This window comes from Morone saxatilis, unplaced genomic scaffold (assembly GCF_004916995.1).
Source record: "Morone saxatilis isolate NCDOM2014 unplaced genomic scaffold, NCSU_SB_2.0 Contig12, whole genome shotgun sequence".
In the NCBI taxonomy this organism is placed as follows: domain Eukaryota; kingdom Metazoa; phylum Chordata; class Actinopteri; family Moronidae; genus Morone; species Morone saxatilis.
This window is the reverse complement of record NW_023339674.1, coordinates 7,957,658-7,981,409: the sequence shown is the minus strand read 5'-3', so window position 1 is coordinate 7,981,409 and position 23,752 is coordinate 7,957,658. Positions and strand designations below refer to the sequence as shown.

General features: G+C 40.6%; 1 protein-coding gene across 1 annotated transcript; it reads right to left on the bottom strand.

Annotated features, from left to right (window-relative positions):
- Positions 1–5,277: 5,277 nt before the first annotated feature.
- On the bottom strand, positions 5,278–18,285 carry acsbg2 (acyl-CoA synthetase bubblegum family member 2; the record flags this gene model as incomplete). The annotated part of the gene is given in 14 exon segments (XM_035653295.1): positions 5,278–6,941; positions 7,736–7,982; positions 8,366–8,505; positions 8,699–8,916; positions 9,037–9,279; positions 9,788–9,969; positions 10,711–10,887; positions 11,362–11,511; positions 11,602–11,682; positions 12,195–12,315; positions 13,814–13,902; positions 15,765–16,036; positions 17,493–17,614; positions 18,150–18,285. Coding segments are annotated over 14 exon segments (2,297 nt in total), but the record flags the coding sequence as incomplete, so codon positions are not given.
- Between the last annotated feature and the right edge of the window lie 5,467 nt (positions 18,286–23,752).

The following is a 23,752-nucleotide window of genomic DNA, read 5'->3' as shown; positions in this document are numbered from 1 at the left end:
TCACCAGTCTCACAAAGCTGGCTCACTTTAACCAGCTTACATCGCTAACTCTTTGCTGCTCGGATAAACCTGCGTCAGGTTGAGTTTAGAGATCAAAACTTGTAAACAATAATGACCACAAATGTTTTCACATCGGTAGATTCACTTGGCCTTACAGTCTAAAACGTGTGTCAGATATTTGAGAAATGTCTGTAGCACAACTAGTTACCCACTGCTTTTAAATAATAATTCTTTGCCTTTTATTAGAGATCACAGTAGAGAGGTGACTGAGGGGAGAGAAGGGGAATGTTTGTAGACTCAAAGTAACAACCAGTTGTGAAGTTAAAATAACAATTTGGCCAATTCGCCGAAACCAAGATGTCCGTGCCGCTGCATCGAGCACATATTTACGTGCCATGACTGGAAAACAAAGACGATTACTTCATCTCATTTAATGTTAAAAGTTAAAATAACCAAAGAGCTCATGGAAAGCGTGAATTAGTCGAAAGAGAAACCTAAAATAACATAAAACAGAGAGAATTGTATTAAAAAAGAAAAATGTCAGGAAAACTCACATTTTATGTTTTATTTACAGGAAATAATCTGCTAAGAATTCATCCATCATTTTTTTTTTATATCTGGACACATCGGACAGTTTAAATCATCATTCAATAGTCAGCGAAACCCTGGTACGGTTAACTTTTTACTGGTGAGCCACTGTGACGCTTACATTTTGTTGTTGTGGTTACACGCAGTTTAACACACCGTGTGCACTGATTTTAGAACGATTGATCCGCAGTTAAACTGCAACCGGAGCCGCTTCAGGTGTCCGATTAAAGGCTTCTTATTTGTAGCCGTGGATTAATGCGCAATAATTAAAGTTTCCTTTCTTCCTTATGGATACATTTACTCTTAATTTTAACTGTCAGGTTTTGTATTTGTCATAATTATTCATTTTAATTGTTCATCAGGAAACATTGAAGCATTATGTCAATAATCAGTTACTTTTTCTCACTCAAACACTTTGATAAAGGAGATTACATTTGAAGAAGCCTATATAATAATAATGCCCACTATTAGCATTAGCCTATTACTTTTATTGTTTGATTATTGCATTATTTGACTGTTATTGTTTACTTTTTTATGTTAAATATGTAAATATTGTTAAATGTACTGTATATTTCTTACTTACTGATCTTTTTTTTTTTTTTAAATATCTATTTTAACTCGTTGAGCCGTTTGCTGCTGCACTGACAGAATTTACCCCTCCGAGAGATCAACAGTTTTATCTTTATAATAAACAGTAATTAAGTAACGCCTCTTAATTGTAAACAGACTCCTTCCCAGTTTGGTAAATTGGGAGTTAACTGTGCCGGTGAATCAGCTTTGTGAGACCGATTTCTGTGGTCACCAGTTCTAGGTTTTTTTTTTTTTTTTTTGTGAGGGCCCAGAAAACTCGGGAAGGAAAAGCAGAACTCGAGGTGAACTTGTTTCTTGAATTCAGGCCCCTGGTGTGGTTGTTCCTGTGGCCCTCCAGGCTGTCACAACAACACACACACACAACACACACACACACACACAAGCCTTCAATGAGCAATTTTCCTCCCTGCCTCCTCCCTCCCTCCCTCATTCCTCTGTTTCTTCCTGCGACAGTTTGTATCTATTCTGACGCTTCAATAGCTTTCATACTTCTCTCTCTCTCTCTTCTCTTCTCTCTCTCTCTCTCTCTCTCTCTCTTCTCTCTCTCTCTCTCCATCTCTCTCTCTCTCTTCTCTCTCTCTCTCTCTCTCTCTCATCTCTCTCTCTCTCTCTATGTTGCCCTGCCTGGCTCAGCGACTACGTACACACCACTACCCTTCACGCCCTTACCTGTAAACGCCGTCTGAGCGCGGAAAAATGTGTCTCAAAACAAAACTTTAAAAAAAAAAACTAAAAAAGAAAAACCAAGATCCCTGGCCTTATGTGCCCTGCAAGTAACCCCACCTCTGCCCTACTTTCTTCCCCCCCGTCCCGTCCTGCCTCATTTTCTCTAGTGTGCCTCTGTCAACAAATTCCAGGCCGTGTTACTGGAGAAGAACTTTGAAACTTGTGTGGAGTGACGTTTGTGCGTCTGCGAGTGTGCTTTTCAGCGATAGGAGAGATTTAAAAACAAAACAACAAAAAAACAACAACAACCTTCCTGTCCTCTTCTCTGTGCATCCATGTGGGAACTTTTTTAAGTCCTAGTTCATGAACTCTGACCTTTTGACCAGGCACTCATTCAGTCCCTTGTTGTGGTGGTTGAGAGGGGAGGTTACGTGGGGACCCGAGAAGCCCCACTGTCTACCCACAGTCAATGTTTTATTTATGGACCTCTGCACTTTTGGCTGTGATGACTTCAGTACTTAAGTAGTTACCTAAACTGTATTTTTAAGGATTTTATACAATATTACATGCATACGATATGAAATTTGATTTTTTTTTTCTTTGCCAACCATTTTTTTTTTGTTTTGTTTGTTTCTTATTTAATTGTCTTTATTTTGGCATGATTTTGTCGCTATTATTCACAAACAAACGTGCCCATTGGATCTATTTTAGGTGGAAAATGTTATGGGGGGGGAGGGGGTGTTCCCTGTATGTTTTTTGTGTGTCATGCTTCTGATGACAGCTGAACACCAAGAAGCAGGTGTTGGAAAATATTTGCTGGATGAGCTAAACTTTGATATCACCCCTCTGCTTCCAATAGGAATAACTGGACCAGAACGAACAGAGAGAAAGTCCCCACTTGAGCTAAAATGTTTATTTTCTGTCCAGTTATGATTTGCGTGTTTTCTTTTTTTCTACTCATTCATGGAAGTCTTTTACCCAAATAATGTTATTGTGTTACGATAACTTGAGCCTGAAGAAACATCATCATAGGAAACAATAGAGCTGCGAAGTGGGGTGGAGCTGTTTTTGGGTTCCAATGGTACTGTGCAATTCATTATTTCTGGATCAGCATAAGAGCCCGATTAAACTGCGTTTTTACTAATATCGGGTCAGTCACAACTCCCAAGAAGCATTGCGGCGAGAAAGGAAAGTGCTGTTAAGAACACTGTTTTTTTTTTTTTTTTTATATAATCTGCAGTTTGAATCACTTCGTTTGTTGGTGAATGTTATGTCTGTGCAGTCCCTCCAGGAAGTTGCAATCGCAGCAATTAATGCAAATTCAACCAATTCCAGTGAATTCTGATTGAATTTTGTCCAATCACCTTAATGTTTCTGCAAATTTTGAGCAGTCAGAGCACTCCCTACACAACATATTGAGCCATATGTCACCAAACCACTAGTGATTCAATTCTCACAGGAACAAGTTGCCTTTGAATTTTAATGAATTGTACAAAAACTCTTTTTGCGGTTGTCACTTTTTTCCGCAATTTCAGTACAACATTGCAATTTCTGTGAAAAGCTGCTGTGAAATCAACAATCTTCCCCCCCCCCCCAAATAAAGCCTGTGACAACCTGGAGGGACTGACTGTGTTTGATCACACAGACACAGTTTGATCAGGAACTGCAGCGACGAATCATTTCCAGTTCGCTGTTTGATTTGTGTCTGACTGGCTCCTTCTCCATGAGGCTCGTGGGTGTTTGTAGTATTTAGAGCCGTCTGCAATTGACGAATAATGATTTCTAAGAAACAAAGTTGAAAAATAATGGTCATAACTTGATGATCGTTACGTTATCCGGGTCCGAGTCCTGTGTTTGTTTTATATACGAAACAACATTGAGGATATTAATGAAAACACAGAATGGAGAAAAATCACTTCCAGGACCAGCAGCCCCTCCCCACTTTGCAGCCGTGAGGAGGTCTGTGGGAGTGGAGCGTTTCAGCTGAGACTATTATATATAATAAGTGTATAATACAGCAAAGGTAGAATATCTACTGTGTGGATCTTTAGAAGATGAGGAAAAAGCGAAAAATATAGAGCAAATGGTTCCTTTGCAAATATGTGGAGGGGGCGGGCGGCGTGGGAGGGGGGCATGTGCAGACGGGATGGTTCCTGTGTCAGTGGTCGTCATAATGTGTCTGTGACAAGGGGACAGGGTTGCCTGTATTTATAAAGGTTTGATTTTTTTAACTGGGGGTGAAAGGGGGGAGGGTGGCGTCCCAAAACGTGTTACCATGTATGTGGTCCAAGCTACAAACGACGGGGAGAACAAATGAACTGGATAACAGAACAATTTGGTATTTTTGAAAATAAAAACTTGGCATTACAATGCCACCATGTGGCCATATGATGCAAGTTGTTAACAAGGACAAAAACATGTTATTTTAATGTTATTTTTTATTTTGAAATCATATTATTAATAAAGTCATTAAGTACTGTTGTCCCTGTTGTCCCTGTGTGTCCGATCATTGACCGCTGTGTGACCCCCTCGGTCACGGCTGCGTGCGGAGGGTTCATGTGAGGTTCATGTGATGGTCAATGCGGTCTGCGTGGGGTTAAAAGGACAAGCAGCAGGCCGGGCAGTAATGCTCGTGATGCATTGACCATCTATCGAGGAAATGTCACTATAGGGAGAGACGTTTATTGGCAGAGGCTGATCAATAAATTGTGCTCTGTGACGCAGCTCTGCTCGGAGAAAACCTGGTGTGAGAACCACGAGGCCTCTGCTGCAGTTCAACCTCCGCTATTAACAGTTTTATTCACATTAAACAGTATATAAATTTAACATTATAGCTCTTACAGTACTGTAAGATACTGTGAGTTTAGAGATGAATACTGACTTATACGGAGGTATTGATCCTTTTAATATCTCTGTCTGGTTATTTTCATATAAACACTTTCGCCATTGACTTACAGAACATTAACTATTGCAAAATATATCAATATTGCGATTAACTGTTTGATTTATTGAAGAAAAAAAAATTACAAACTAATTACAGGTAACTGAGTTAAGTAATCAGGATACTAACAATGGTAACTGTAATCCATTGGTTATAAAAAAGTACAAATTTAAAATAAATTTAAAAAATGTATTTTAGAATACTCACATCAAAACTTATTGATATTTATTTTCTCTGGTTTCTATTTGCATGTTTGCTTTTGAGGTAATCCAAAACTAACAAAGTAATCAAGTTACTTTGTGTGTTTGTGTGGTTATAGATTCAAATAAGACTAACTACCCATCAGTATATAAATCAATTAAAATCAGCTGCAACTCTAATAATAATAATATACAGTATTCAGTAAACTGGTCTTATTCTGCATAAACTAGAGTAATTCCTCCACACTGAACTCTTGGACGTTAAACAGAAGAACCATCAGAGCTCCGAACATCAGATTAATCAACTTTTATTCCATGAATGATTAAACACACAAACATTCACAGGCTTGCTTCGCTTTTCTCCCACAGCGTCATGCATATTTCAATCTTTTAACCCTGGTATCGCCAACAACAACGACGACAACAGCTCTTTAGGGTCAAGTGAATCCAGCTCTGTCTGGGGTCTCGTGAGCTCTCACCGAACTGTTTGAGTAACATTTAAAAAGAGAATAGTCCTTAATGATAAAGTGCTATGATTAAAACCTTAAAATAACATCGATATCGGTGCGTTTATACTACGAAACCTTTACATTACAGGTTAAACTGTTCTAATTTTAGCTTTGTGAAGACCAAAGAGAAACTCACTCAACCTGACTGACTCTGAATCACCATCATGTCCTTGATTAACTTTATACAAACACACACAGCGACAGATTGCTCTGTTTCATTCACCCTAAAGTTCAGTTACTTCGAGCCATAAACCCCCAAACCTTCACTTTGAACTATCAGAGTGCTACAAATACCTACAATATAATTATATACAATTCCTTCATTTACAAGATCAGCTCTTTGGACTGCAACAACCTCTTTCACTTCCTAAAACGTGTGTGAAATGTCTTCAAAGATCAAAACCTCGAGTGTTTGAACATTTATGTGTATGAAGCACAAAATGTAGCAAAAAAAAAAAAACTAATGCAGTTCATATATTCGCCATAAACCTAAATATAATTTAACTTTATATACATTTTCCACTCGTGTCACAATTTTTTCTACATGTTTTGAGTGCAAGAAATTATGCATGAGAGGAGATTTCTGGGTTTCTGGATGAATGGCAGAAAAAAATCAACTGAAAGATAAAATTAAATAACAACAAATTAAAGATGATGTAGGCAAAACAATTAAAAAAAAGGCAATAGATATGGCTTCAATGGCGTGTTTTTACAGCATGAAAAACAAAATTTGGATGCTTATTATGAGATAGATTTCAATATAACTCTGCAACATTTGTTTATCCCCCAACACATGTACAAAATAAATGACTATTTTCTTTGAAACCACGCTGACAACGACGAGAGAAAACCACCAGTTACATGTAAAAGCCCAGTAAACATTGGATATGATTTGCTGAATTTCATATGAACTAGAAATGTTTCATTTGAAGCTCTTTTGGCCCACGTAAACTTTGGCAAACCGAAAAATAAATAAAAAGAAAAAGGAACATTTAAAAAAAAAACCCACAAATGACTTCTTTAAAAACATCCTATAAACTTGTTTTTTAATTTTTGGATTCTCCTTCTGTTTATCTCAAGTAAAGCAGTGCAATAAACAACAGCTGATATTCCCGTTCATCCAAATAAATAAGTTGAATTCGTCCTCAAAATCATAAAGCTAATTTACAATGGCTTCTTCTTCTTACCCACAAAATGTAAACCGAGACACAAGGACCAAAACTTAAGGCAAATTGAAAACATTTTTACAAGAGAAGGAACGGAGGCAGGGAGCGGGTTGGATAAATGAGGTGGAGAGCGCCCCCTGTCTGCTGCTGGAGGAGCAGCTCTATTTGGGAGGCAGAGGGTTGTCGGGGGTCGTTGGAGTCGCCAGCTCCTTATAAAAGTTCTCAATCTGCTCCTTGTACATTTTCATCACCACCGGCCGTTTCAGCTTCATGGTGGGGCCTGTGGAACAAATAAAAGAATTCAGATTGTTTAACTCAATAAATATCTTGATGTTGTTACTGAGCTCAGTTTATGGTTTTTAAAGTCCCGTGGAAAGATCATCTAAACTCCACTAGATATCATTGAATCTGAGGTTTAACTTGAGTATCAGCACTAAACAAAGAGAAATATATATCAAAAGAAGGAAAACACTAAATAAAATGAATTCAAATAGCTCAATAGAGAGTGTCCATAAAAATAATAAGATATAAACCTAAATAATACCTATAGTATACACAATATGTAGAATATACTAAAATGCACTGAAAATATAATAAAATTATGTTTGTAATGAGCAATGGTTTCTAAGGCAACTGGCTGTTATTTTATCAATTTAATCAGATGAATATTTTTATATTATATTATTTATTCATATAAAAAGTAAGAAAACTGTGAAAAATGCCCATTTAAACTTCCCAGAGCACAATGTGCCTTATTACAATAGCTTGTTTTCCATATAGATATTCACATATAATCATACAGGACAAAGGAAAGCAGAAAGTCTTTTTTGGTCTTTTCAATAAATTATAATATAGTTGTTGATTGATTTTATATCAATTAATTGTTTCAGCCCTAAGACTTTGATTTAACTGTTCACAACCAATAGACATGCAGAATATGATGCTTTGTATAAAGCTAATAAATGTTGGGAACCACTGAGTTAGAGGCTCAGAAGGAGGATTTCAGCCTCTTCATTGTTAATAAGATACAATATATGAAATAAGAGCATCAACTGCGCTCTTCTTCCCACTCACCCAGCTCTCCTCCTGTAACCGAGAAGTCCCGATCCAGAACGATCCACTTTTGAATGCGCTGAGCGTTGGAGGTCGCCTTCTCGTTGACCCGGTTGATTCCCTCCTGGATGGCGGCGTGGATCGCCCGGTCTCGGCCGCCTGCGATCTCAGAGACCCGCATGGCGTTGCTGCCCAGCTTCCGGCAGAACTCCACAGCTTCTGGCAACAGTTCATCCTCTGGATCGGCCGACTCTGCGTTTACCTGACACTGGAGAGAAAACAGATGAAAGGTTTTAATTTGATTGCCTTGTTGTTGTTTTTTTTTTAATACTTAAATTGTCTTAAAACATTTAAAATTTGGAACTAGGGTCAGTCTATATGCAGTTTCCTAAAAGCCCACTAGATGGTAGCATCTGAAAAGAAACCAGTGTTTCTCTTTTTACTGCTGCTCTTTTTGCTATCAGTATAATGATTCTTTCTGAGATTAGATTAAAGGATATTTAAAGATAGGATGTTTACAAAGCCGAGAGCCAGACATGTTTTCAAATTCACATCTCAGATTGCTAACAAGTTACATCTGATACCCTGCACAACTCTCCATTATCTACTCGAGTACAGCTTCCCCATCACTGCGGCGCCTTGAGGACTTACCTTAATGGTTAACAGCATAGACAGAAACTTCCTCTTGTCTCCGATCAGCATGGCGTTGCTAATCAGTGGCACGGCCTCCTTCACCGCATCCTCGATCGGAACAGGAGGGATGTTCTCGCCTCCAGCTGTGATGATCAGCTCTAAAAATCAAACACGACAGGTTAATTAACAGACAGGTTTAATTAATCACGGATAAAGAAAAAAGGTCTTTAAGGCTTAAAGAGATTCAATTTCCTCTGACAGGACAATGAATCCATATTTTTGGAGGCTTTAAAAAGGAGAATCTAAGCCTCTCTCCTTTATGCAGCGCTGTAAGAAATACAGAATAAGTACCTTTAATTCTTCCGGTGATGAAGAGGAATCCGTTCTCGTCGTGTTTTCCCAGGTCACCTGAGTGCAGCCAGCCCTCCGCATCCAGAGCCTCCTCCGTCTTGTCGGGCATGTTGAGGTAACCCATGAAGACGTGACGGCCCCAGAAGCAGATCTCGCCGTTTCCTTCCTCGTCCGGGTTGTGCAGCTTCGTCTTGCACCCTGGGATCTCTTTACCACAACTGCAGGGACAAAAAACACCAAAACATTTATCTAATTCAGCACCAAACACGTGTTTTGAATTGGCTCTGGAAATTCTGACTCAAATTAAATTAAATGAAGTAGTAAAAAGAGAAATGTACCTGGTGAGCTTGAAGGCTTCCGGGAGGGAGATTGTGTGAGGTCCGGTGCTCTCGCTCATGCCGTACAGCTCATACAGAGGAATATCCAGGCTGAGGAAGAACTCCAGGGTGTCTTTGGTGATGGGTGCGGCGCCTGTGTAGCACTTGGTGCAGCGGTCCAGGCCCAGGGCTTTGCGCACCTTTTTGAACACAAGCTTTTTAGCTATGCGATAGCTGATCGGTGTGCGGCCAGCTGCTGCGTTTCTGAGGAGAGACGAAAACTGTGTTTAGAGCCAAGGATGAATCCTCCCTATCTTTACTTCTAGTGCCACCATGAGGTTGACTTTTGTGAGTTTAAAATGACATTTTTCAACAATTACTGGATGGATTGTGATAATATTTGGTATACACATTCATATCCCCCACAGGATGCAGTGAGAAAACTCACTTTTCCTCTAGCACCATCATCTGGTCAAAATTTCAATATATCCAGTACTTTGGTTTCAAATTCCTGCAAAGCTAATGCAATCCTCATTTGCCTTAGCTGTATTTAATGCCATTAAGCAAATGTTAGCATGCTAAGGCCACACACTAAGATGGTGATCATGGTAAAGATTACACTTACAGAGCCTCAAAGAGCCACTAAAGCACGGCTGTAGTGAAGTACAACAGAAGATAATAACATTTCAGTAAAAAGACAGAAGCAGAGCATGGAAACAGGAACGATTTAACCATTTCTAAATAAAGCTGTAAGTTCATAACGTGCACATACTGATTAATCTTGGTCAGGTTCGTTTGCAGACCGACATCTTTGGCCCAGGCGGCCACCTTCCTGCGCACAGTCGAAGACTTGGCTCCGATTGACTTCATCTTCTCCTGCATCTTCTCCCAGACACGTGGAACGCCCATGAAAGCTGTGGGACGCACTTCCTTCAGGGTGTTTACCAGAGAGCCCTGATAAAAAGAAACACAAATATCACTTGTAGTTTACAGCTCACATGGAGAGGAAGTGAGTAGGAAAGTCTCCGACCGCAATACGAGGCAAAAATACTACATGAAAAGAAGCTTTTTCATACATGTCCCCCCTCAGGATACTGCAATTTGCCTCTCCTAACTACATTACACACTAATAAATGTGTAAGGGCGATGATAACGATGGGGAAAAACCCAAAGAAATAAAGAGCCCTGAGAGGCAGCAGCATACCAGACGTGTTTTTACACCGCAGATAAATTCCTATGAAAGGAGACGTTATGGAAGATTCACATGACGGGTTCCAGGATCAGAGATATGTTATCCTCTGTTTTTATGCCCCTAAACTATGAAACACCCTCCCCCTTGATCTTAGAGTGGCAAGCTGGCTTCCTATTTTTAGACCCATCTTTTGAAATCAGGCTTTATATTTCGGATAACCATAATTTCTCTGAACTGTGTTTCTTATTTCTCTTATTTGTATCGTTTGTAACGTTTTATAGTTCTCTGCTAAGCATTGTTTTAACCCTGTTTTTGTGAAGCTATCTGGGCTTTGTTTCTGCATTAAAGGTGCTGCACAAATGTATAATACATCAAAGATGTACGGCATTAATTAATGTAATTGTGATGGCTGCTGACATGCTGATTCTAATTCAAACAGCCTGTTTTTCCTGCAGTAAATAGTGGCCCACATATTTTGTGTTTACAGGACTAATGTATCTCACCTTCAGCGCGTCCGGCTGGGCGAAGTAGGTCGCCCCTCCGACCTTCATGGTGACCCAGATGTCGACCATTTGAGCAGCGATGTGGCTGAGCGGCAGGTAGCTGACCACCAGCTCCTGGGCCTGAGTGGCGTCTGTCAGATGCACGTGGCGGCTGGTGGAGAGCGCGGTCCACGTCAGCTGAGGGGAAGAAGAGAGGAATACCGTCAATATGATGCATCTTAATTGTTTTATGTAGGAGAGGTCACATAGAGACACAGTGTGGGAATGTATATGAGTGTTTTGTCGCTCTGTAAGTGAACTTTGACAATAATAAAATACGTGTATGAATCAATTAAAAACTTGTTTTCAGACAGTCAGGTGCCAAGTTAACGAGTTTATAGTTCAACAGGACTACAGCACATCGTTCGGTCCAGAGTCCTGAACACACGAGGGGAAGTAATTTTATTTCCTTAAAATATTTCAACAGATACCCGAGCAGAAACCTGCCTAACAAGCAGAACAATACGCCCGACTGTCAGCAGCATCTGCACTTTTCTCCCCGCTTACGAAACAGGAGCGTGTTCATGCTGTCAGTGTCAGGAGCCGAACCTGTGACACCTCAATTCTCTCAGAGGTCAAAAAACAAAAACACACTTGGCTCATGCAACTTACATTATCATGGCTGAGCATGACTCCTTTGGGCTGGCCTGTGGTTCCTGAGGTGTAGATGAGCGTGCAGCATTGGTTGGGCTTCTGGCTGGAGATGATCGTGTCGAGGGGTTCGTCGGGCTCGTCGCGTCCGAGCTCCATGAACTCCGCCCACTGAAGCGCACAAACAAAAATCACTTAGAAGATGCTACTCGAACGACGGGAATCCTTTTGTGTTTCTCTTACGCAGATAAATGTGCTTACTGTATACAGATTTGGTCTCTTCTCTTTTAGTGCATCTTTGTACTGGATAATGGCTTTCAAGTGTGGCAGCTTGTCTTCAACCTGCGAGCAAACAGGATACAATCGAATGAGTACATGAAAAAAAATCTATAGTTGTGTCCCAAATTCACACTGCATACTAATTCTAATTCAGGTTTTAAGTACATAGTGTGTTCACATTGAGAAAGTCAGTATGCAGATTAAAGAGTAAATGTGTATGAATGGAGTTGTTCACTGCTGGATATAAACAGCTCCAGGAGGAAAAAAAAACTAAAATAACTTTTTATTATCAGTGACAGAGGAAATATTGTATCATTTCCTGGTAATAGAAAATCATTAAGTGTGTTTATTTATTTTAAACTAACATCAAAACCACTATAGACCAATAAAGACTGGAAGGTTATTCACACTGTAAACATCAATACATATTTAGTATGAAACTGGGACACAGAAGACAGATTTCCTACATGACGTATGGTAAAGAAACTTTATTGTAACTGTATTTGTATTAATATCTTTAATTCACAGCTGTTCACAGTGTTTAAATGCAGTGAATCAACCATTTCTGATCTCACCTGAAGGATCTTCTGCAGCTGTTTGTGGTTCTCCACCACAATGATATTGGCCCTGCAGTTGTCTGCTACATACTGGCATGCCTCGGGAGAGTTGGTGGTGTAGATGCCCACAGCAAACCCACTGCAACACACACAAAAGGACAAGTCAGACTTCTCTTATCCTAACACCCTTTTTGCTACTTTGGAAGATTGTATGTAGTAACCCTGCTGTAGCAGACGTCCCAAAACCATCTCCACTGTGTCTGATCAGACTACAATCATCTGCACTGACTTTACAAGCTTAAGTATCTTCTCTAACGTTCTGTATTCTCTCCATTTTTGTCTGATGTTTTGTTTTCAATTCAATTCAAATGCTTTTCATTTTGCTTTCCAGAAACTTGATCTGCAGCAAACACGAGTCTCCCACTGAGTTTGTAAACTATACCTTTGATTTGGCTCGTCACCGGCTCAGTACTGGTTTGACTGGTTGATGGTAGTTTCAGTACATTCTTAATGCCCTGCATCAGCACTGAATGAGCAGACAGTAGGCGTGGGAGACCACTGGAATCCACATGTGTTACAGTCTTCAGCACACAAGGGGAATGCACTGTACATGTACTAATCTCCTGTATAACCAAACTCATGTTCCTCAGTGAACTCTTGTTGTTGTTGTTTTCCAGCCTTCCAAGAAATCCAGTAAATAAGAAAATGTCACCGACAGCGTGAAAAACCCCACTGTCAATGTAACACGTTTGGTAATGTAAGCAGCTCAGTTGAGGCAAATCCGGCTGTGACCAATCAATGGGTTAGGTTTTTAATTAAAAGGGCTGTTGGTTTCTCATATGCACTCAGTTTCTGTCTATTTCAGCTCGCTGAAGGAAGCACAGCGTTTGATTTCTGTTGGGGCACTGCATGCTGGAGTATTTATGCAATCACCGCAGAAGAGAGACGTCTGATTACTGTTATGTGATCTGCACAGTTCATCAGTGGTGGAAGAAGTACTCAAACATTTACTTAAGTTAAAGTACCAATAAAACAGTGTAGAAATACTCCGTAACAAGTTAAAGTCCTGCATTTAAGTAAAATTAAATAGTATTACCCATTGCATCACCTCTGTCTACCTGCTCAGCTATTGAGAGGTTACATAACGTCACGTGTGGTATCAGTTGTAGTATCAGAATACTTTTATGATTATAATCACGAGTACAGAGAGAGAATATAGAGATACTGGTATCAGTGCATCCTTAGTAAGCAGCATTTCACTTGCAGCTGGTTGAGGTGGAGCTTTGGAAAACACCCAAATAAAGTACAAGTATCTCAAAATTATATTTAAGAATTTGAGTTAATGTTCTTTGCTGCAGTTCATCAGCTTTACTGTTAAACATAGCGCTGGAATCTATCAATCAAGATGCCTTTAAGCTAAGTGGCTACGTGCTGAAGGGGGTGACAGCAGAGGTTGTGCTCCGGTGTACTCGCATTTCAAGTCACGCTCTGCACCACTTAGGTATGTTAGACACGCATGCAGTTCATTACACACGTAAACACATAGTTTGCAGACATGCCGTGAGTGAGGCGACACTGAGTTCATCGCAGACCATCACATAACACCACACAGGTTCGGAGATGATGAAGGAACTCACCCTGCCAGAATGGCTCCAATGTCAGCGATGAACCACTCGCTGGAGTTGAAGCCCAGGATGCCGACGCCATGGTAGCGCTGCAGACCGAGCTGCAGAAAGACAACACACACTTGTTAAGCATAAATTAAATAACACATAGTTAACTAATCCTAGAAATAATATTGGGTTATATCGCGCACATCCATTTCCAGTTTATAAATTAGCCGGGACATTGCAGGTACAGTGTAATCTCTCTTTCCTTTAAGCTGTTCTGTTTCATTTTGGGGGGCATTTTTTGGCCAGAATGCAGCTGAGAGGCAAACAGGAAATGTGGGGAGAGAAAGGGGGGTGACATACAAAGGCCCCCAGCTGGATTCAAACTGGGGGACATTGCAGTTTGTGCGGTACATGTCTCATTTCCTAAGCCTCTGCAATGCCCCAATTTACTTGTTAAACACAGTTTGGAGAAATAAACAATGTAAAATATACTAAAGTCAGTGGAAAGCATTCTTCTTTCCTCATGAAACTCTTCATACACACATTTAAATCAGTCTTAAACATAAATTAGTCCTTATTGCTGAACACATGTGGAGTGATCAGAGCTCAGGGTTTACTTGAAGCACATCGCTGCGGCAACCGTTACCGTAGAAACAGACATACAGCGAAATGTACGCAAAGACTGTCACAATGGAAACTGATACCACGTTCAACACTGCCATGAGCTTTAAATAACTCACAAAGTCTTTAATAACAGTAGTTGGAATATAATATCTGAGGCTCGTGACCCCTTTGTGGGATTTGAGTGTGTTTCGTTAACTGCTCAGAGCCTAAAGAAGCCTTCATTGTTACACTGGGAGCTGTGCATCATAAACTTTTGACCTAAATCAAGTTTCCTGTTGCATAGCGCGTGTGGGTGCACCGAATTCAGGTTGGTTTGAATGTACGAGTACAGAAAAGGACACGTCTAAGTACGTCTTCGTGTGTGTGACTCCTGCTGAGTCTGCATGCTGACTAACTGCGTTGGGCTTCACAACAAACAATAACGTGCCCTGTCCCGTGTGAACAGCTGAGGCCTGCCCAGAGCTGTCTCACTGACATTTCAGCCTGACTCCTTCGTGCTGCGTCGAGGGTCGTCTAGACTGACTTGGCATAAAGTCAAATTCACCGCCACAAGACCGGACAATGACAACAAAAGTCGATTGTTTAGAACTAAAAAAGACATCTTAGACCTTTTTGATACTGGAGGACAATCGTTGCTCTGGGTGTATATAAACAAAGTGTGTCTTTACAGATAATTCTCTTCACTTTTCAGGCGTTGTGTAACTGAAATTGAAATGAGACTACCCCTGAGGAAATTCTGTAATTGCAACACTGTGTCCTAAAATTACCCGGCACTGAAATGTTCTGGGTTGGGTTTCCAGTAAACCTGAGGAAGCAACAACTCATAGATCTGAAATAATTAGATTTCCTCACTTATCTATTATAAGATCTATGAACCTGAGCTACACATTAACCACCGGCTACTGTGTGTGTTCGAGCTGCACCAACAATTATTTTCATTATCGATTCATCTGACATTTTATGGCCAGTTATTTGTTGTTTGTTGTGTCTATAAAATGTCAGAAAAGTCAATAAAAAAGATCCAGTGTGTAACATTTAAGAGGATCTTATTGCATGTCATATTCATAGGTATGTTTTCATTAGTGTATAATGATCTGAAAATAAGAATTGTTGTGTTTTTGTTTCCTTAGAATGAGACTTATTCATCTAGAGACGCTGTGGATCGCCTTAATTGGAGTCTGCCATGTTTCTACAGTAGCTTGGAAGAGGAGGGTGAAACAGCGAAGTTACTCTCTGCCACTAAACCCCACTAGATGCCACTTAGGGTGACATATTCCACCTGGATCTGCACTGATCCTTTCATATATGAGCACTGTTTATAGTAGATTACTCAGTAGATAAAAACAAGTACCTTAAGGAAGCTCTTGGCGGCAGTGCGGCAGGTCTGGTAGTATTCACTGTAGTTCAGGCTCTTCTGCTGCTCGCCCTCCTTCCAGCTCAGAGCTGTACGGTTGCCAAAGCGCTCGACAGCTGAAGTGAACATCTGGTTAACGGTCAAAGGGGTCTCTGCAGCCAGGCCAGAGTCCCCCATCCTCAGTTTCACGTCTGCCTCCCCCTGTGACGTCCACAGGCCGGGCTCTCCTGCAGCTTGCACCGACAGCGAGTTCGGGCGCTGGGCTTTCACTAGAAAACGTAAGGTTAAAGATTTCAAGTTAAGACTTCTTTCCCCAAGAAGCACCCAGAACTAAAATTTCTGGTGGAATATTTTTGTTTCCCTAATCTCCATGTGACTTGCAACAGTTTTTGTCATTTTAGAGGGGATGCCTCTCACTGTCTGGCACGATATTAAAGCTACAAACAAGCACAGAAAAAACAAACAAAGTCTTACTTCAGGTTGAACAGATGTAGTTTAAAGTCAATATTATTTCACTATTATATTGACCTCATAGGCTGTTGAACAGTAAATATGATCCATCTGCATACAGGTTGTAAAATGTATGTCAACCAAACTCATTAAGCAAACAGTAAAACAACCACAGCCCCATCCAGTGTAAACATCTGTTTCAATTTACAGAACAACTTCCTTGTTAAACTAACTTACTAACTAAATGGTGATAGTTGTGTACACACACACACACACACACACACACACACACAGTCTGCTATGCAGTGAGGGATCATCATGAGTTCACACCTTTGATTTTACCTTTAGTTAATATAGCTAAATTGTTGGCTTGGTCACAATCTGTCTGATCATCTTAGCGCTTGTTGCCCTGTTGGACCTATTTTTAATGTAATGCTGCCACATTCAGAGACCTTCACAGTGATAGAATCAATGAACCGAGGGACATTTTCTTTTACTTGTTGATTAGAAATTAGGAAAGCACAACTTCCATTTTGTGTGTTTTTTTACAATCAGAAAGAAAAACGGGCCACTGAACAAACAGCCAGCGAGATACTTTCAATGTACGATGGTGTCATATTGCAGACAGAGGAACCAAATGATGGTGGATTTATGACTGAACACAAGCAGCTGGTGATCAGGACACGGAGCAGACGAGAAGGCAGGACAAGGAATCTTTTCACCAGCAGCAGACGTTGATGGTTCAATTTAATTATATTTCATTCAGTAAGTAAATCTAACAATGACTAAAAAAATCTATAATCCTATGAATCCAAACGAATATAACATATTAAACAGATTCCAGCTCACTTGGTGGTACTTATAAAGGGTCCAGTAAGCAGTCCCTGAACCACAAGATCAGTGTTGTCATAGTCAAAACTAAAACTAAACAAATATCAAGAAATGGGAGGTATGAGTATTTTTCTCGTGACTAAGACAGGAAGGAATGTCAAAGTGGAGACTGAAAGCAGGAAAAGGAAAGTCAAATTGTTCTGCCAAAAAATGCAGGAACTTCTGTTTGGCCTCATTTCCTCTCTGAAACTTCCTCCTGAGTAAAAAACACACCATCACTAGTGCTGACTTCAGCGACAAGAGCCAACTCAGAACATATAGCCCAGTTGTGTCTGTTTATTGCTCAGAATTTTAATCTGTCTGCACCACCCTCACTAAATGTTAGAGTTTAGGGAGGAGCCAAGAAAGAGTAAACACATTCTGGTGTTTTTTTCCAACCCTCACCTGTCTGTGTGTTTGAGGTCTGTTCAGCAGAGACCTCTGTAGTCTTGGTGCTGCGTGTGACTTCATTATGTGCACCAATCTCCTCTTCTCTTTCCCCTGTGGACTCTTCCTCTGAGGACTCGCTGCAGAAAAAAGGAAAGCACAAAAAAACATGTCACCTAACAAAGGAAAGGTGATTCCCAAAGTGACTGAGTGACACTCTAGGGGAAAACCACAGGCAGAAACTTGACCCTGAATTGAGTCATGGGGGGAAAACGAGGGCTCCCAACAGACCGTTAACTCATAATCAACCTGAAAGTACAGAATGTACCTTCATCTCAACTTGTATTATCTTGTAAACCCTCACAATAATAGTTCAAAGTTAAGTTTATATTATTAGTGTATTTAATTAAAGTTGTTAAAAGTGATAAAACCACTCTGATCTCACTGACAGGTATGTAATCCTCTACACAATGAGACTTGACAATTACTAACATTATGTGAGCAACCGATGCTCTAACGTGGCCTCATGGAACAGAAAAATGTGTTTGTTCTTCTTCTGTAACTCATTATAATGTTGTGACCCCCTCAGATTCACCTCCTAGCACCCTGGTTGGGAACCAAAGCCCTCGAGACAGCGGTGTCAAGGTGTCGCAGGATGCATTTGTTTGGACCTACTTTGCTGTGTCCACGATGCCGTCATCGAGGGATGCCGCGCTGTCTCCAGCGCCGCAGGACGACTCCAGGAGGCCGCCTGCTCTGGGTGGCTCCATCACCACGGCTTCTGACATGGCGGTGGGTTCGCACACAGTCACTGGAAGAGAGAGAGAAGGGCTTGTTAGTACATTTAACAAGCACAGCAGCAGTTTCAGATGATAAAGAGGATGACAGAAGCCACACGTGGATACACAAAGTAGTGTAAGCACAACCCACGAGGAGTTTAAACCTTTTTAATCACGTCCAAATCTCATCTGTCTTCCTCTTGCTGAGCTACTTAGTGGCGATTAGCATTTAGTGTACGGCTGCAACCAGTGATTATTTTCATTAACGATTAATCCACTGTTTATTTCTCAATTATATCATGGCTGCACACGATGATTAAATAATCAGGGCAAAGACTGTGCTATGACAGTCTGTGATCGTTGTATTTGCACAAATGTGTTACTCATGGAAAATTAAGTAATTGGAATAATTTAAATTGAATTAACCAATTAATTGTTTTGTTTAGTCTATAAAATGTCAGACAATTGTGAAGAAATGCCTAATACTCAATATCTTCTTTCCTAAATCTAAAGATATTTGGTTCACACTGATATAAACAGCGAAAAGAAGCAAATTGTCAAAACTGAGACGCTACAACCAGAGAATAGATGAAGTTTTTGCCTTTAAAATGCCTGGAACGATTGATCAATTATTAAAATGCCCATTAGCTGTCAGTCGATCAACTTATTGTTTAAGCCCTAATTTCGTACATTGAGTTACTTCTGAGTGCCACTGATTGTTCATTTTTTACACTTTATTGCTAGTTTGTTTGTTTAATAATAGTGGGTCCTCTTTGGGAGTTGTCTGTTGTAAATATTGTAAATAATCTGATGTGTAGATATTGTTGTGCTGATAGCAGGGCTCAACCGAGGGTTTACTCCTGAGATCGTTATTTCAGGTTGCTTGTTTTTCCTTGATAAGAAAACTAGAAACAGACTTTTGGAGTAAGATTAAAACCTGGTCTTGGTCCTGAGAAGATACTTTTTTGACTTTTTAAAAAACAGAAAAAAGGATCACTCCTCTGGTCTAATTGCGAGATAGTAACACCAACATGTGACAGCTGGCAGCTTCTACGACTCACAAGACTCTCATCTGAGTGTCGTTGACACCAGGGTCACATTATTTTTCCATCCCCCGTTGAAGCTGGGGTTAAGTTTACACATCTATTCCTGTTTTTGGCTCTTGTGCAGCGTATAATCAGTTGTTAGGACATTTCATTAAGACACAACCTAAATATTGACGATATATATGGTGGCTGATCGCTGCTGAATAAATAGAGAAAAAGACGTACTGTAAATGTAGAACGCTGACAGGAAATCGCTCAGAGGACCACCACTATGTTTAGCTGCAGCTCGTTTATTATCAACCTTTATAGCTGGCTTTTTATGAGCTGCTTAAACAAACACTGTCTTTATCTGTACTACCTAACTACCACTGTTCACAAAATTCGGTTGTACGGCAACAGCGTGGAGAACATACGGAGCCAAGCTGGCAAAGTGGAAAGTCTTGCCACAGATTGCCTTTCATCGCCGTGCTTGGTCAACAAAACACCTTCTAAAAAAACGTTTCCACCGCTCCACCCCTTCAAAATCTGATGAAAGCCGTGAAGATAAAGCTAAATCTGATTATGAAACCAAACGTTTAGATGACGAGGGCTCATCCTGCACCATCTACATTGTGTTATGGTGTGAGTTGAAATGGGCCTGACCATTACCTCATCACAGGAAACACACGAAAGCCTCCCCAAACAATAAACCCTCACCGCTGGCCTACTGTCGCACCAACACCTCCATGACGCTCCCCTCTTTGGTAAATAACTGGTCTGAGCTGCTGCTGCTGGCCTGTTTATTCAAGCGAGCTGAAAACACATACCAGTGGCTTTTTGTCTGCCTATTGTGGTAGCAGCCTACCATTACTGTTGGGACAACTGGGATTTGAACAAGTGGAAAGGAAAGAAAGAAAAAAAACAGGCTCCACGGAGAAAGTTTGTTCCGTCACGCTTAAAAAAGAGTCAAGAATTTAACGCATATTTGACAACCACACCTTTCAAAAGGCTTTTAAAAACAGCTAAAATGGATTCTTTCAATGTGTTAATTGTACCTCAAATTCTGGACTACTGTTAAATAAAAACCCACCCTACTTCAGTAATGTGGCAGACGGTGACCCTCGTCGTCACTACGGAGGCCTGAAGGTCTCACAGCCGAGAGGACAAATGTCACAGGGTGATCTCACCACTGCTCACATGGACAAACTCAAAGCTGCCATTTTACTTCGCCTCTTCCTCTCAGTGCAGCTGCAGATTCCTCAAGGACACACAGCTGTCAGTGGATGTGGTTTTTTTCAGCAGAATTAAAAAAAAAAAGAAGATAACTTGATGGCGGAGGCAGAAAAGTATGGGATGAACTTGGGTATTGGGGTTTTTGGGGCAGACATTTTAAATCCCCCCCTCTCCCACCCTCCCTCCTCTTATTTCTTTGTGCTCTGTCATTGTTTTGGTCTTCAAGCACACTGGGGGTCAAGGGATGGGAAGGGTTGGTTGGGGGGGGGGCGTGACACTGATCTTAAGAAAAGGTTCAGTCACTTGCACCCTCCATGTCTGGACCAATATAGCTTTTAACATCAGACTGGAAAAAATAAAAAAAAACCCCAAGGCTATTTCTTGCTTCTCCCCTTCTTCATTACAAACCATTTTGGTCTGATGAGCGTTCATCACATGAGTCCAACACGTTCAGATCAAGAATAAAGATTTGAGATGTGTGTCTCTGATTTAGGTCTGGCGTGGCGACCCCCCCCCCCTGCTTCTTGTCAGGCATATGAAATGACCTATAAACATCAATCGTTTGTCATCGTTTGTCATCAAGGGTTACCGAGTTATTCATCTGTGATTTTCCCCAAAAATAAAATCTCCTGCCTGGTAAACTTTCACTTTCACATTAGTTATAATCCATTTCCTCAAAATGCTGTGGTTCACCCATAGGATGTGTTTACGGGATTCACTTCAACTTCTTAGCAACCAACAGTAAATCCTTGGTCTCCTGAGGCAGATGGGCTGCAACTATTGATTTTCAGTATGCTGCCAATCTATTGATTGTTTTGTCTAATTATTTAAAATGAAGGTGGCCCAGAACCCAAAGGGGGGGGGGACGTCTTCAAATGTCTGTTTTTTGTTTGATCACCAAAACCTAAATATATTTAACTTGTTGACCATTTTTAGTTGTCAACTGACTATTTGTTTGAGCTCTACTTGGGTTTGATATTCCCTTTCAGCCCAGAAAGACAGGAAGCATTTGATGTACCCAGCATGAATTATCTGATGGGTTCAGCACTGCGCAAACTGACATTATTATTGCAACTGCATGCATGCAATCAGGAGAGGATTATAAATGTAGAGCAGTCGTGCGTTGCACCAGCTGCTCAATTCATGAAGGGGAAAACGCAACAGTTGGATGGATAACATCCTTTTTTTAATCACTGTTGAATATAGAAGAAGTGTTTATCACAACCACATAAACCTGAATGCTTACATTCAAACAAGGGACTCTCCCCAACACAATACCACCATGCAAAGTTATGTTAATCCCCTGTGAAACAGTACAGACGAAACCCCACACCCTCCCTCCAGTTCTGTCTGCGTCGTCTCTCCTTGTCCATGTTAGCAGCCATCTCCACCTGACCTGATTTTCCATCAATACCTCCTCTGAATGATCCGCATCCTCAGCCAGCTGCTGCCTCTAAACCCTGTCAGAGCGGTTTACGACCGGGCGTGATCCTCAGCATCCTCACTATACAGGATACCAGTCCAAGCTTAGGATGTTTGATCCAATGCCAATGTTTTTTTTTATAAAATGGGGCAAAGCTTTAAATGTATTCATTCATTGTTAGTTGTTATCTGGCAAATTCACAGAGATCTGGTTGGGTTACACCCTTTTGCAAGCGAGCAGCTGTCCTCACGTTGTGGAGGAGGTGATTGAGCCATATATTTCACTTATGTTGAAATATACAGATTACAGTTACTCTGAATCACAGCTGGGCTCTTATGAAAAGGGCAAAAATAAGCTCTATTTAATAACAGCTGTAGAGTTATTGTCAGCGAATGGTTACGCCAAACGATAACCACGTAAATTAACTGATTAATTCATATAAAACCTGTTTAATCACACATGAAATACACACATAAGCAAGCTGTTCTTTCTCTTATTACCTACTGGTTTCTTTAAAAAAAAAAAACTGATGTAAGTGAAAGCTGGAAATTAAAAGGACTACTGAGCTACACATCACAGAAATATAAACTGAGGTACTCACATTGCATTGCTGGAGGTTAATTCCCAGTTTGTATTAGAAGGTTTTCTCTGAAATCGTCCACTCTTCCTTTTTCCTCTTTTCTGTAAATGCGGTGGCTTCAGTTTGCCGCTAAACACACACACACACTCTCTCTGTCCGCTGTTTCTACAACTTGAGCGGCATATCATTCATTTTCAAACACCAGCCGGCTCTGTAGGTCCCACCCCCTGAAAACCCCACCCAGACAGGCCTGCCAGCTTCCTCCAGACACATGCCCCCCTCTTCCTGGATCACCCAAAAGCAACCTGATTGGCTTAAACTGCTCACACCACAAGACTGGTTTTCCATATAAGGCCACGCAAGCCAAATGAATAGGATGGGGGAAGTGACACACACACACACACACTTGAGATGATGATATGAAACTCAAACCCATCCCCCTACAGAGATACTCCCATGCACACACACTTAAAACACACGTTGCAGCTATGTTGGCTGAGGTTACTGTCGGACAGACTGTATGCAAAGTACTCTGATTACAAGTGCAGCTGTGCTGGCTTCGCCTCGACTTTCCACTGAAATCATTCTTATGCACACTGCAAAGACACCCAGAAACACTACACACTTATCTAAGGCTGCACAACTTAATCGAATTATTATCGATTTGTTCTACTTCGATATGTAAATCACAGAAGCTGCAGTTGTTTGATAAAAGCTAAAATGTGTTAAAGCAGCATTATAATGACGTACTGGAGTGACGCAGGGATGGCTTACAAATCTTCTACTTCAGATTTGAGAGAACGTGTTTGTTTGGCACAGACACAAAAAAAATTGTGACGCAAAAATAATAATTCCCACACTAATTCTGTATCATATCGCAATATAAGTCAGAAAATAATCATATATATATATATAATAATAATATGTTGGTACCACATTGTGCAGCCCTTACATTGATCTTCTTCCTTCTTCCCATAAAACTTAAAAGATTAGTTTTAAGTCACTGTAAGCCAATTACAGACGCAAATAATCATTACAGATCACAACAGATTATCTCCTCAATGCACTGACTAATCCTTTTGTCTACAAAATGTCAAAATTAAACTAGGTCATTAGAATTTACATTTTAAACTACGAATGTTTTAATGCAAGGGTGTATAAAAATAAGCCCCAATCAGCAGTGACAACACTTTACAGATGCAGTCGTCCCGTTCTACCAACAGAGAGTCTACAGATGT